The sequence below is a fragment of the Microtus pennsylvanicus genome, chromosome 2 (assembly GCF_037038515.1).
Source record: "Microtus pennsylvanicus isolate mMicPen1 chromosome 2, mMicPen1.hap1, whole genome shotgun sequence".
In the NCBI taxonomy this organism is placed as follows: Eukaryota; Metazoa; Chordata; class Mammalia; order Rodentia; family Cricetidae; genus Microtus; species Microtus pennsylvanicus.
In genome coordinates this window covers 13,065,829-13,080,934 of record NC_134580.1, presented here as the reverse complement: position 1 = coordinate 13,080,934, position 15,106 = coordinate 13,065,829, and the positions used below count along the sequence as shown (strand labels likewise).

The 15,106-nt window shown below is 55.2% G+C and overlaps 1 protein-coding gene across 4 annotated transcripts in view; it reads left to right on the top strand.

The window, feature by feature from the left end:
- Positions 1 to 15,106, top strand: part of Shisal1 (shisa like 1) — a 111,968-nt gene that overhangs the window by 82,325 nt on the left and 14,537 nt on the right. For all 4 annotated transcript variants that reach the window (XM_075960213.1, XM_075960212.1, XM_075960211.1 and 1 more), the window contains exon 4: positions 7,164 to 7,481. In XM_075960213.1, coding sequence (XP_075816328.1) covers positions 7,164 to 7,481 — 318 coding nt within the window. The remainder of the gene's footprint in view (positions 1 to 7,163; positions 7,482 to 15,106) is intronic.

Below are 15,106 nucleotides of genomic sequence, written 5' to 3'. Positions count from 1 at the left end.
GGAATGGGGTTCCCCAGCCAGGGGCAGGGCCTTCCAATTGGTTGGGACCAGAATCCTTTCTTGAGGGCTCTAAGCTGTCTCTGTATCACCAGGCCTGTTCTTGAGATGAGGCCTCTGGGGACCTAATCAGCCACAGAAGCCAGAATGTGGCCTGTGAGGGAAGCAAACCCCACTGAGGGACCATGGGAACCCTCTCTCCTGCTTCCAGGCCCAGGGACTTTGTGGGGAGGGTCCAGGCCAGGGAACTGCCGCAGGGCTTGGCTTTCAGGTAGAGTCAGTCGCAGAGATGCGACTGAGGATGAGGAAGCAGAAGTCAGGATGGCAGCTGAAACAGAGCCCAAGAAGGTTACTCTCGGGTGGGCTCCTGGTGGGAAACCACCGGTTGGCTGTACTACTGTTTAAGGCCTTTGCCACACCAGGTTTACAGACACCCTGGGCCTGGAGTCTCCATCAGCTTCATAGGCTCTTGGGTAGAAGAAGGGCCAGACCAGAAACTTGTTGATGAGGTCTCTTGTCCTAGGCCACCAAGAGATGGCAAGAGTCAAGGCTAGGGACACAGGAACCCTGTTCTGTCACTCCTTACACATGTACAGGAAGCTGGGCCTTCTCCAAAGCCAGGGAAGCTGTCTCATCTCCACTGAGGCTGGAGACCCAGAACCTCAGGCAGATCCAAACCTGTGCGGATGCGGCCTGCTGGTTCAAGCAAGCGGTGGTGACCCCAGAGGGCCCTGTTCAGAGTGCGGGCTCCGCCTTCTCCACTATGAGTCAGCAGGAGGTGGGCTGGTGACCTAGTCGAAGCCACTGCCTTATTTATTTGTGTTTTTTGGATGAGCAGAGTGGTGTGTGGCGGTTCCGGCTGCCTGGAAGAAAGGCAAGCCATGGAATGAAAGGAGACTGCTTTGCCAATTCCACCACCGCAGCAAGATGCCTGCTTCCAGCCATGCAGGCAGCCAAGGGCCAAATTAGGGCCAGCCAGGCACCCCTGCACCCCTCCCAGACAGGCCTTGCCCCTGACGAGTCAGGAGAGGCCTTTGTTAGAGTTGCCAGAGAGATCAGTTAGTTCTTGTGCTCTCTCTCTCTCTCTCTCTCTCTCTCTCTCTCTCTCTCTCTCTCTCTCTCTTCCTCCCTCCCTCCTTTCCTCCCTTCCTTCTTTCCTCTCTCTCTCTCCCTCTCTCTGTCTCTGTTTCTCTCTTTCTCTATCTCTCTGCCTCTGTGTCTCTCTTTGTGTCTCTGTCTCTCCCTCTCTGCCTCTCTCTCTCTCTTTCTCTTCCTTCCTCCCTCCCTTCTTTCCTCTCTCTCTGTCTCTGCTTCTCTCTTTCTCTTTTTCTCTGTCTCTGTGTCTCTGTCTCTCCCTCTCTGCCTCTCTCTCTCTCTAGGAACAGGATACCAGGAGGTGGCTTGAACAGAGGGGCCTGCAGGTGTAGGGTTGGGGTCTCCAGCGAGACAGAGAAGCTGACACTCCTGGGCCTCGCCAGCTTGTCAAGGCCTCTTCTTTCCGGGCTCTGCCAAAGCCCTCCTTTCTCAGTAGCCACAGTGACGCTCTGCAGTGTGGAGTTATTGGCCTGAGCCCCAGCACCCTGCTTTCCCCACATGGCCTCTTCCTTGGCCTCCTGGCATCTTGAAGCGTGCTTTGAACAGTGACCCTGGCTTGCCAGAGTAAGGTGGGCATCACTGAATCATTTTACGCACCCGCACAGTCCCACCAAAGCTCGTCAGGCATACAAGCTCCTTACACATCATCATGTTTGAAAAGATCTTCTAGCGCTACCATGGTTCCTTGCCTGGACACTCCAGATAGACACCCCCAGGACTTCCCTGCCACCCATACAGAGTGATTACAGGTGAACAAGCCCAGTTGCCAGGACTGAGGCCCAGAGAGGGTGGAAGAGTGTCTGAAACCACGCAGCACACAAGGCCACAGTAACATCTGTCCAGCTGTCTCCTGGATCCAGCTGCATTGAGGTGATGGGCTCCTGGGACACCAGTGGCTCTGCACATGGACTGCCATGGCCCAGGCTGGTGTAGTGGTCCTCATCTAGGACAGGATGATCTGTGGCAACGGGAGAGGATCAATGACGAAGAAGTCACTTGTGGCATTTGATGGCTCCCCCTAGGAATGGCCATGGCACCTCTGCTCACATGGTTCTGGCCAGTGCCAGCCCCATCACACCCGGTTCCGCCCCAGTGCTGGAGAGAGGTGTTTATAGGTTTATTCGGGGACCTTGTCTAGGTGTGCCACTGGGTCCAGATGGCTCTTGTATGCAGCATGCTGCTTCCTGGCCCTGTGGCCCAGCCCTTTGGCAAAGCGTATTAGCAACAGGGCCAGAAGAGACAGCAGCTAACTCCACTGGGACATCTCCCTAGTAAGGAAAATGGCATTTTTGGTAGAAGTGAAGTCTACCTCCCAGGTTACTAAACCCAAGACTCAGATCTGTGCCACACACAATGGCATTGACTGACACACATTGTCTTGATGTGTGGCCTTAAACAAGATACTATGCCTGTCTGGGCCTAGACCTATTGAGTACTTCCTTTTATTTGTGATTGTTTAGAGACAGAGTCTCACTCTAGCCCAGGCTAGCCATGAACTAGCTAGATTCTTGCGCTTCAGCCTCCCGAGTGCTGGGATCCCAGTCATCTGCTGCCACCCCTGGCTTCACCTGAGCCTGCCTTCATTGGTTTCTTCTCTGTCTCTTTCTGTTTTGTTTGCGACAGGGATTCATGTAGCCCAGGCTAGTTACCAACTCTGTGTAGCTTAGGACGACCTTGAATACCTAATCTTCCTGTCTCTGCCTGCCCAAGTGCTGAGGTTACAGGCATATGCCAACATGAACCTTTTGTGTAATGGGGATAAAATGCAGGGCTTCATGCAACTAGGAAAAACTCTACTGTCTGAGCTGCAGCCCCAGCCTCCAAGGTTCATTCTCTTTCCAGGACTTCATGTCAATTTGCTAAGTTTCATGGTTACACCCCCAAAGTAGGACATGTCATCAATCCTCCTTCAAAACAGAAACCGAGGTTCATCTCCCTAAGAGTATAGAAAGTGAATTTTGAATAACCGACACCTGTGGAGACCGTGTCCCCACTGTAAGGTTGCCTGGGCCACTTCCAGTGTATCCTGCCTTCATTATGGATGAACTCCTCAGGAGGCTGTTCTCATTCCCACCCAGCCAACCCCACCAGCCGGCCAGGGATGCTGCAGCCAGGGTCTTCCTGCTCCGGTTGACTGGATCATCGGTCCCATGACTTCACAGTGGGGGTGGGGATTTCCATGCCAGGCCAGGCCAGGCCAGGCTGCAGCTGTCTGCTGATGTCTGCTGATGTAGCTGCTCCGCTCCGCAGACACACTGTGACTCCTCCAGCGCTAAGATTCTATCATTGCTTTGGGAACCCCAAGGAAGCTGAGTCACACAGTCCCGCACACGGCGCCTGCCACTGTCTGAGGCTGGGCGGATGGGTCACAGATGCCCCACCTGGGACTCTGTCTTTCGTCTTCTCCCTCCAGGCAGGCAGCGCGGGGCGGGGTGTGTGTGTGTGTGTGTGGCAGCCCTGGCATCTGGATGCAGTTAATTTCCAGATTGCATATTTCAAATTACATTTTAAAAATTAAAGACTCAAATCCTTGCAGCTGGCAGGCCTGAGAGGGCATGGCCTGGGGGCTGCAAGCTGTTGCGGAGAGGTTTTCGGTCCTGGCACCCCACCTGCCACACACAGGGCATGTTTCCTGTAGGCAGCGCCTTCCATGGAAGCAAGCATGAACAGGCAGACGGGGAGACTGTCCTGCTGCAGACACGTACAACCAAGCCATGCACACAGGTGGAACAGTGACCTTTCGTTAGGCAAAACGCTCAGGGGAGAGGGGACAGGACTTGTTATTAATTCCTGGTACAGGTGGAGTCTGGACCAGAGCACAGAAGCTGGGCACTCCCTCTCTGGTGTCTGTCCCAGATTTGACCTTGGGATTTCTCAGGATTCAGCATACTCTCAGGTTGTAGGGGCCTGGCTCTAAACTCCTGGCCTGGGATGGAAATCCTCATCCCCACAGTGAAGTCATAGGCACAATGACCTTGTCAGCCGGAGCAGGAAGACCCTGGCTGTGGCATCGCTGGCCGGCTGGTGGGGTAGGCTGGGTGGGAATGGGAACAGCCCTCTGCCGGATTCATCCCTGATGCGGGAACACAGAACACGCTGTCGAAAGTGGCCTGGTCACCCTTACAATGGAAAATTCACTTTCCATGGTCTTGAGGAGATAAACCTCAGTTTCAACTTCTGTAAAACCGGAGAGGATTAGCCACTGTGAATGGTGGCATGTAACTACTCCTGTGGGCTCATCCGTCAAATGGGATCATCACTCCGAGGCACAAGCTCAGAACTGCAAGTGTCCCAGCTTACCTTGGGCATGCCATTCACACAACTCAAACACCTGGCCAGCACTGGTCAGTTTCACATCAGCCCGTCCGCCCGTGTCCTGCCCATCCTCAGTTCTCACCGTGTCCTCACTGTAACATTGTGTTGGGTATGCAGGGACAAGTTTGATCCCTACCTGCCCTCAGGGAGTCCCCAGTCTCATGGGGCAACAGTCTTACAAATGCAAACAGGCCCCAGGGTGACCTCAGAAGCTCCAGGAGGCTTCCTGATGGCCAACCTGTGACCCAGCCCCAGAATCTCTGGGTACACATTAGGTCGGGAGTTGAACCCAGCAGAGATGCATCACAGCTGGGGTGGCTTGGTCCCCAAGTCTTGGGTGGGACACCTTTGGAGCTGTTTGTGTTGGGTTTGGCCCAGGTGCTCCGAAGAATGACTGGGGGATCTTAGCATAGACTTCGGTCCCTCAGAGCTGGCTCTCACTGCCCAATTTCCCCCATAGGCATGGCAGGTCCATTTCCTTCCTTCTTAGCACCATGCAGAGCAGAGGGACCTCCAGTTGCCCTCGCCCTGCGCTCACTTTTAGAGTGTTCCTAGCTCCAGGCATGGCCACTACCCCTCCTGCTCTGGGTGCCAAGCAGCATCTGCAGAGAACGGCCCTGCTCCCTCCCCGCCTCCTCAGCCCCCAGGCTGCTGCCATGGGAACCACCAGGAACAGCCTGGTTCTCAGAGCCCTGCCATGGGGGCTGCAAGAGAGAGAAATCTGGGGAGAGATGGGTGCCTGGGACCAGAGCCCACCTAGACATCTGTCTCCCGTGAGACTCCAGCTAGTAAGGGCTGAGCTGGTCTCTTGGCCGTTTTCCTCTGGCAGGCTTTCTCTGCTGTGCCCTGACACTTCTAGGCAAAGCTAGTAGCCATTAATAAAAAGCCCAGGGCTTGGCTGTCAGTCATTCACACCTTCATTTGGTATTGTCTGAGAGGTGGGGTTGCAGGAAAGAGCTAAGGCTTCTGGTGTTTAGCATTTGCTGGGGACTGAGTACTGAATTCTGAACACCTGTCTTGAGGCTGCCAAGCTTCAGGTACACAGCATAGCAGAGCCTCACCATTAGCCTCGCCCCCTCCCCCACTGCCCTGACTCTAAAGGGAAATCTTCAGTCTAAGCACTTGACCAGCTGGGAGACAGTCCCCTGAGTAGAGAATGAAAGTAGGTTTAGTGGCTTCCATCCTGACAGGGCTGGGCAGGGGGTAGCCACCGCCTCACCACCAGAGACCCCAACTCGAGCTAGAGGCCTGCCTGAGAAGATGCAGAGCCAAGAATCTATGTTGAGGAGAGACTTAAGGCTGTACACTACAGACCCAGAGATGGGGGGTGGTGTTTTTTCATAGACTACAGGGCAAAGCAGACAGAGGAGTCAAGACTCCTAGGTCAGGCAGGCAGGAGCCCCAGATGCAGACAGGGCCTCCAGGGGTTGCAGCACTCAAGGGTCCTGTCTGGACAGAGCCACAGGTCCCCCTGGAGTGGAAGTCTCTTCTCCACACTCTGGCTGGCCCACACCCACTCGAGCAGATGCCCACGGCAGGGGAGAGACTGAGGTGGGTGTCACTTGAGCCATGGATAAACCAGTTCCTTTAAACTGCCCCAGTCCTTGGCGGGTACTATCAAAAGCTCAGCAGTCCAGGGGCAGTGGCAAACCTGGAACTGAGGCCCCAACCTGGGAGAAGTGGTGTAAGGAGGACACGTATGCCCACAGGTGACAGGGACCAGAGGAAAGGATGGCTTTAATGAAGTCTTGGGGGTTTTGGAGAGTCTCACCTGAGGGTACCGTGAACAGCTGGGCAGAGGGGGAGGGGTTGGGGATGTAGGAACGGCTACCTGGCAGACAGCGTGGCCTACGCAAAGGCCCTGGGATGGGAGTGATCCCGGTGTGTGCTTCAGTGCTTAACCAACCTGTAAAGAGTCTGCAAGGCTTGCCACCGGTTGAGATTGGGGTGCTAAATCCAAAGGGCTCTTGCTACCTCTGCAGGGTGACTGTGACCTCTGTGGGGAAATAGAGGGTGATGGAGGGGCTCAGCGAGCAGTGTTTCCAAGCCTGCCTGCCTGAAGCCCCAAGTTTCATTCCCATTACTACACAAACCAAGCCCTTGTCGAGGATCAGAGATTCAAGGTTCTCCTTGGCTACATAGCAAGCTCAGGGCTACATAAAGCCCTATGCTTAAAAAAAAAAAAGTCATAGAGGAGATTAAGGTTTCCCTGTGATCAGAATGAAGGGACCTCAGCAAGGGTGGGTGCTGAGCTGACGTGGGTGTCACAGACAATAGGGAAGGGAGTTCTGCACAGGGTCTGGAGATGTAGCACCCCTTCAGAGAGCAGATAGCATGGGGTTCTGATGTACGTGGGGTATGATTTGGTTTAGTGTGGCCCAAGGCAATGACAGGCCTCCAGCTTCTGCCCTTGGGAGTGAGGCCAGGCGAGATGGAACAGGAGTGTCCGGGACATGTGGTATGCACAAAGCCAGCAGGGAGCCAGGGCACATACAGGGAGAAGTAGGATGAAGTAGGGGCCCTAGTTACGGGGTCCCCAATACACAGCTTAGAAAGCTCAGAGCTCTTGCAGAGTACCTATCGGGGAAGGACCCTAGAACACAGGGCAGGGGCAGGGCAGTGGACATGGGGTATGAGGAAGACAAGGCAGGTGGTGGGGTGAACCACCTGCGATGTCTGTCCATCATCCCGCTGTGGATGCTGGCGGAGCAGGGGCTGCTGGGAGTGTGGCTCAGTCTCTGCTTCTTCTTCCCCAGCAACTACACAGCACTGCTGGGAGTGTGGATCTACGGCTTCTTTGTGCTCACCCTGCTGGTCCTGGATCTGCTTTATTATTCAGCAATGAACTACGACATTTGCAAGGTCTACCTGACCCGGTGGGGCATCCACGGACGGTGGATGAAACAGGACCCCCGGCGGTGGGGGAACCCCGCTCGAGCCCCTCGGCCGGGACAGCCAGCCCCGCAGCCGCAGCCTCCCCCTGGTGTCCTGCCACAAGCCCCCCAGGCCGTGCACACGCTGCGGGGAGACACACACAGCCCACCCCTGATGGCCTTCCAAAGCTCATCTGCCTGGTGAGTGTTTGCAATAACAGCTCTGGTGGACTTGATGTTGGTACTGCTGCTGCATTCGGATCATGGGCGACCAGGCTGTTTGACGCCCTTACTGTTTGCCAAGGAGGACTTGAAGCCACTTGTGGCGGCACATGTGTGTCTAGAGGAGAAGCCAAAAAATGAGACAGGTTGTCACTCGAGTTTCCGAGATGAAAGGGGAAGTTGGACGGCTTTTCGTATTCTTGTGGTTTAGTCAAAAGAAAGGGAAGCTCGTCAGGGACAGGAGGGAGAATTTCCAGCAGGAAATAAACCTAGTTAGCCCTTAGCTCCTTTGCTCTGCGTACCTGGAGGTGACTCAGGCAGGCTGTCCTGTGCTGACGCTGGGGGGAGAAGGAAACTGGCAAGGGAGGTGACATATCAAGGACTTGGCTTTGAGGGTGGCCAGGTCTGGTTTCATCATCCGGGCAGCTGTTATCTCTAGGCTGATGGTGATGGTGGGGGGTGGCAGTATTGCTGCCCAGAGCCGAGGACTTTGAGAGCAGCTGTCCCACGGGGCCAACCAGCCCAAGGACAGAGACGGGCATGGCCTGCTCCTCGGCCCAGGGTCTTGGGTGGACAGAGGCTGGGGGCCTAGGCAGTAGCTGTGGGCACAGACTGTGGGTCCTCAGACCCTGAGCACAATATCTTTTGGGGTCACAGCCAGGAGCCCAGGCTACAAGGTCATCTTGAGCCCTCTTGCCCATGGCCCTCACCTTACAGCACAGTGACCTCAGGGCTCTGTGGGCTAATGACCACCTACCCCTCCCAGCACAGTTACCACCGGGCTCTGAGGGTGACTGACCACCTACCCCTCCCAGCACAGTGACCACTGGCCTCTGTAGGGGACTGACCAGCACAAGCCTGTCTCTGCCCCTTCCCAGTGCTATGACGTCAACTGTTGTGTTGTCCTTTGACCTCCCAGTCCTCGTGAGAAGTCAAAGCTGTGCACCCCTTCTTGGGTTATTCTGGGGGTGCATGGTGCATAGTAGGCACACTGTGAACCTTTGTTGCTTCTCCTGGGAGGTACAGGCGAGCTTGTTAGCCACTGTTGGAGCGGCTCCCAGGTAGTGACCTTTTTAATAATGAATGGCATGAATAATTAATTAATCAGATGTATTTACCGGCTCTTGCGCCTATGGACCGAGTAACTGCCTGTCTATCATGTAAGAGACAGCCACTGTCTGTCTACCCTCGGATGGGCCCTGGGCTGGCTCCTGAGATGTGAGGGGAGGGTGTGGAGAGCCACCATTCAGGTGGGGAGCCAGACACAAATGGCGCGGCCTGTTTACTGTGCCCAATGGCAGGACTTCCCAAAGTGTGTACCTCATGTCTTGTCTGTGACTACCCAGAGTTCACTGGTCTGGTGGGGTGCCTGTCGGCACCCTGGTTTGAGAATCACTGGTAGACATCTTGGCGGAGTCCCCACCTGCCTCCAAGGCGATGAAGGTTATTAGTGTCTACACTCACAGCTAGGATATTGGCCTGCATGGAGGCCCATGGTGCCTGGAGATGTACTGAGTCCCCACCTCTGCCCCCGGTGTCCCCGGCTTACCTGCTGTGAGCGCTGTGTCTGTCTCCGTGTTCCCCTTTCCCACACTGGCTTGCACCAATGTGAACCTGTTGTGACTGACTCTGTGCCAAGTGCCACGCTGCACCTTCAGGATGCAGGAGTAGAGGGGGTGGCAAGGATGTGCCCAGAGCTTGGAATTGTACAAAGCTAGAATTTATAGAGACTGAGGGAAGATGTCTGCCTGGCTATTTGGGACTCACAGACTGTGGAGCTCACATGTCCCTGCCTTCCTGATTCCCTCTACAGACTTGGGAAGTTGTGTCTGAAGCTACCTGATTGTCCATTTGAATCATGGCCTAGAAGCTGTGATGTGTTGTGAGGGAGTGTTCTAGTCACCGGCCACATTCACACATCACCTCCTGGTCCCTTTTAGTGCTTGGATGTGCCGTGACAAGCGATGAGGCTTCAGTTTTGTCAGAGGAGAAACAGGGGAAAGGGTTGAGCAACCATGTGGAACCTCCTCCTTTGCCACTCCAGGGTCCCCTAGGAGACTAGAGGGACAGGGTGCAGGACTCTGGAGGCCACCCTCTGAGCTCAGCCTGCTGCTTTGCCCTTTTCACCCTGACTTGTGTGGAAGACCTCGGCATCTTGGCTGCCTGATTCCCCGGCTTCTCCGACACAGCCTTCCTCCCCTTGCTGGAGTACAAAGCCTCCTGCAGAGGAGCCAGATCACCTAGAGGGTATGATGGAGGACCCATACATCGCCTCACCCCGGGGAGGCTCTCTGTAAACTGAGATGAGCGGTAGATCTGGACCCTCTAGGGAAACTGAGGCTCATGGGCAGGTAGCCAGCTGGCCAGCTGGGCAGGGCAGGTCTAAGGCTCTAGCAAGATCAAGTTCCAGGCAGCTGTGTGTGGCCTCGGTTGCCCAGGCCTTGGGCAGCCCTGCCCTGCTATGGGGGCGGCAGGGGAAAGCAGCACCATTGACCATCCGGCTAGCAGCAGGGCCACCACCTGGTAGTAGGTGACTCCCAGCTGGGGCTTGGTGAATAAGCCTTGGGTCCTTTCTAAATTCTTGCCACATCCGGAGCAGTACTAGAGCGCCCCTGGGGACTGTAGCACAGCCCTGGTCCTTCAAGCCCTGTGAGCACACTCTCTGTTCATCTTCCTCTTGAGCAATGTGACTGCCTGGTAAAGGCAGAACCAGGTGCCAATCGAACAGCCAGGCATAGGGAGCTCCAGCCAGCTGTCTGGCTCTAACGGAGTTAGGGAATAGGGGAGCCTGGGGTGAGCTGGAGAGGCAAGCCTTCATTGAATTTTACAGAGGAATTTTGTTCAGATTCTTAGGCTCTTTCTCTGTTCTGGTGACCCCCTGATTCACTGCAGGATGAGTGTCTTCAGGTCAGTGCAAGAGACTGAGGCCCAGGGGAATTACAGTGGCCGGCAGGCTGGGCAGGACGTGGACTTCAGGATGGCTGATGCTGGAGCCTATGTCGTGGGTATGGAGGTCCCTCTTCTACTGGGACATCTGCCTCTTAAGACACCTGGGAACACCTGTCCCAGGCTGGGTGTCACCAGCTAGAAGTGTGGATTCCCTATGTGGACCTCACCCATCCCTGGAGGAACTTAGAATGTCCTCAAAAACAGGAAGCCTAGGGCTCCAAGTAGCCTCATAAGAAGCCCTCTGGCATGGGGGCCCACAGTGGTGGGACTCAGCTGGGTCCCACTGTTCGAGACCCTCCCTGAAGGCTGAGGAGACCTGGTTGATGGTCCTGGTACTTGTTTGCCCAGGGGATTGGTCTCCAGGGTCTTTCTCCTTTCTCTTATTCCAGTACCAACATTGTTCCTAGCATTCAAGGACCCAGCAGAAGTGGCCACCTACCTGCCCACCCTCTACCCACACTCTGCTTACCCCCTGCCCATCTTCCTGCCCACCCCCTGCCGAACCTCTGCCCACCCACCAACCTACCCTCATCTGCCTGCTCACCCTCCTGCCCTCCTCCCTGCCAACCCTCCTGCCCTCCTCCCTGCCCACCCTCCTATCCACTTGCCTGCTCACCCACCTGACAGTCCACCCAGCCAGTCAACCACCTGCCCCTCACCTGCTCTCTGGTCTGGCCGCCTTTCCCTCCCCACCACAGGAGGCTGGGGCACTGCAGCTGTGCAGCGCCCACGCTATTTCCAGTCAGCTTAATCCCCACATTTCCGGCTCAGACTCCAGCAGACTTACAGTCTGAGAGCAGCTGTCTCAGAATTGGACCTGGCTTTATACACGCCCACCCCTTGGGGCTGACGGGGAAACCTCAGGCCAATCACTTAGGCTTTTGGAGCCTCTGCATTCCCATATGTGAAATGGGTGCAAATCAGATTACTTCATAGCCTCCTAAGGAGAATTCCAGGTATGGCCAGCTTCTCAGTGAGCACGAGTTGTTATTATTATTGCTGTTATTTAATTAGTGAACGACGGGGAGAGGAAAGCCATCAGGCCCACCTGGCTGCTGTTTTGTTTCCTGCTGTCCCCTGTGCCTGCTTTCTGCCTTTCCTTCAAGGATGTACGGGGACTTTGCCTTCTAGCTTTATCCACAGTAAATTGGCCATTATCGTGCGCATTTCCTTAATGTCTCTAAACATCGTTTTAGCATCTACTGGCTTGTGAAGATCCCTCGTGCTGGCATTAAACTTAAGTTTCCCACAGAGCGACATTTAAGACAGCTCACACCTCTTTTTCTTTTTTTCCTTTTTTCTTTGGCTGTGACAGAAACCAGAGAGAGCGGCAGGGCTGAGGGAAACAAGGGGTGCAACCAACACTGAAGGGGTGCAACCAACATTTCACTGGCTCTGGCCTCTCCCCAGGGGAGGAAGTGAGCTGCTTCCTCCGGATGGACTCCAGGCAGGAAGAAGCCTGAGCCTGGAGTGACAGTCTGATGGCCCCATGCACAGTCTGATGACCCCCATGCACAGTCTGATGGCCCCATGCACAGTCTGACGGCCCCATGCACAGTCTGATGGCCCCATGCACAGTCTGACGGCCCCATGCACAGTCTGATGGCCCCCATGCACAGTCTGATGGCCCCATGCACAGTCTGATGGCCCCATGCACAGTCTGATGGCCCCATGCACAGTCTGATGACCCCCATGCACAGTCTGATGGCCCCATGCACAGTCTGATGACCCCCATGCACAGTCTGATGGCCCTATGCACAGTCTGATGGTCCCATGCACAGTCTGATGGCCCCATGCACAGTCTGACGGCCCCATGCACAGTCTGATGGCCCCCATGCACAGTCTGATGACCCCATGCACAGTCTGACGGCCCCCATGCACAGTCTGACGACCCCCATGCACAGTCTGACGGCCCCATGCACAGTCTGATGACCCCATGCACAGTCTGATGACCCCATGCACAGTCTGATGGCCCCATGCACAGTCTGACGACTCCATGCACAGTCTGATGGCCCCATGCACAGTCTGATGGCCCCCATGCGCAGTCTGATGACCCCCATGCACAGTCTGATGACCCCCATGCACAGTCTGACGGCCCCCATGCGCAGCTGCCGGGCCTGCTGGCACCACGGATGGGGTTCATGATGCAACTCTGGGGCGCTATCTCTTTTATTGTCTTGGCGATGCTATTCATCCGTTCTGTCTCCTCTCTTGGTGAGCCTCTATTTCACTGTGCCTCCAAGACCACTGATAATGGTCTCTGCTTCCACGAACCAGCATTTGTTCCTCAAACCTCGGTTCCTTGGGATTCCCCTCTACCCTCCGTTCACCGTTTACTAAATATATTCTTAATTAAGTTTCAGTCAAGTTGCTTTTCTGGAAAACCCAGGTCTGCTCTGACTGACACAGCTCGGGCTAGATTCTCAGGGTTTCCTATGCGTGTCCCACATGTGACAGGGTTTCCTGCCCCATGCCAAGAATGCCCAGAAAGACAGTGGGAATTTGGAAGCCTCTTGCTGAATGGCTAAAAATCAGACTGTATAAGCTGATGATAAAACACACTGTAGTGGACATGGAAATGGTAACCCTTCAGAACTCCGCACGTTATGTTGCTGCGTTGGCTGTGGCTGTGCTCCTGAGTCAGAGAATGTCTGTACTGGTCTTGTCTGGCTGGAAGATATCTGCAGGATGGGCCAGATGGGCTAGCCTGGGGCATCCCTCCTCATTTAGGGATAGTGAGCTGGGGTGTTGTTCACACCTCAAAAGCAGCCAGCATGCGCTGGGATTTGGCCAGTGTATGTGGACTCTGCTGGCCTCTGAGGGCAGGGTGTCCAGTGTTTGCCAACCCTTTCTCTGTCACCAGTCATGAACGTCCCAGGGGTGGAACGTTGCCACCTCAACTACCCTCACCTGCCCCTTGGCCTGTAACCTCTCTGGGGACAAATGTGTCTCTTCTGCTTACGTTAACAAGTAACTTGGTGTCTGCAGGGTCACCCGCAGGCAGGCAGCTGGTGGTCAGCTTAAGGGGCCACCGTGGTTCTAGAAGGTCAGTTTATCAGCTCTTCCCAGCTCCAGGCCACTTCAGGGGAGGATGAAAACAGGATGGTCACTTTTACTGTGTGGCTGGATCCTTTATCCCCGAAGGATCTTCACCAGCTTCCTGGCCCCAGCCTGCTTCCGAGTCAGCCTGAGTGGAGGCGAGGGTTGTACAGACATCACGGAACCCTCACTCAGACAGCCAGTGCTTGTTGGAGGCCAGGTGTTGTGTCCACGCCCCGTGTTGAGGGTCCGGAGTCAAGAGACAAGAAAGGCAGAGCCCAGAGCCTCAGAAGCCACCACTGGCTCAGCGAAGGCTCACGCTGACCTCCACCTGCTTTGCTTGGAAAAAATCAATGCCTTCCATCAAGGACAAACACACCTTAGAGACGATCAGGGAAGCCACTTCAAAGGCCACGCCAGAGTGACCTTTGGAGCTGGGAGGTCGCAGGCACCTCTTCCAGCCTCAGTTCCCAGCAGACTGTAGGTCTGGAGGACCAGGAGCCTCTCAGCAGACCGTGGGAGAGAAGCTTTCCGGTCTGGATCCCTGGGTCTTTGAGTAAGCCCCTACCTGCCTACCTGGGAAAGCAGGGACTTTGGGAGGCTGCGGGGAGGTCTGCTGGGAACTGGGCAACACGGCACCCATTTCCCAGCTGGCCACCTCCACACAGGCCTACACCTCAGAGATCCAACCCGCACACTTGTGTGGAACTTTCATTAAAATTTCCTAACACAACAATTGTATAAGTAGAGATCCCAGTCCCATGAGTCATTAATAAAGAGACATCTCATAAGGCTAAGTGTGACCTTCCATGGGGAAGGGACATCCCTCCGTGTCCCTGATAGAATCCCTAAAATCACACCCCGAACCACAGAGGCCTACCCATGAGAGGGCATCAAAAGCCACCTGCCTGCTCCTTCCCACTCGTGTACTTGGAGGAAAGGACACTGCCCCGTGCCCCGTCCTAGCTGGAAGTAAAGGACGGCTTCTGTCATTGTTCCTCCAACCACACGGAAGAAGGGACCTGGGGTTGAGTTTTTTGCTATCAGCTTGGTCCCTGGATCTTTGAGCTCCAGAATTCACTTTCTCAGTCTCGTTGCCTGCCATGGGCCGGGGTTCAGAAAGACTCAACCCGTGGAGCTGTGGTTCTGAGTCGGGAGAGCCAGGATGCACAACTGTGCAGGGCCCACAGTCTCCGTCAATCTCCAGTCCAACATCCCACCCCAGCCAAGCAACCACCTAAGACACTTCACCAGAGTCTCATGGAAACAAGAGCCTCCGCCCATCCAGGGACCCTTGGCTGCTACTTAGCAGGGTGTCCGATAGGCCTCACTTCCACTGACCATCCCATCTCCTCCATCCATGGTCTTCTGACCTGAGCTGCCCAGTAGCCTCTCTGGGTATTCTCTGACCAGTATCCCTACAGTGTGGGAGCTGGATTCCTCTATGGAATACCGTCCTCCATAAAGTGGGGTCAGGGGTCAGAGGATGTAGAGAGGGATAGTTGACACTCCCCCAGAGCAGCTCCTCCAAGTCTCTCTCTTGTGATCACTGTGTCTCTGCTCCTATCGTGGCCACTTTCCTATTTCCAAGGACGCATCTTTGTTGCCTCGCAGAG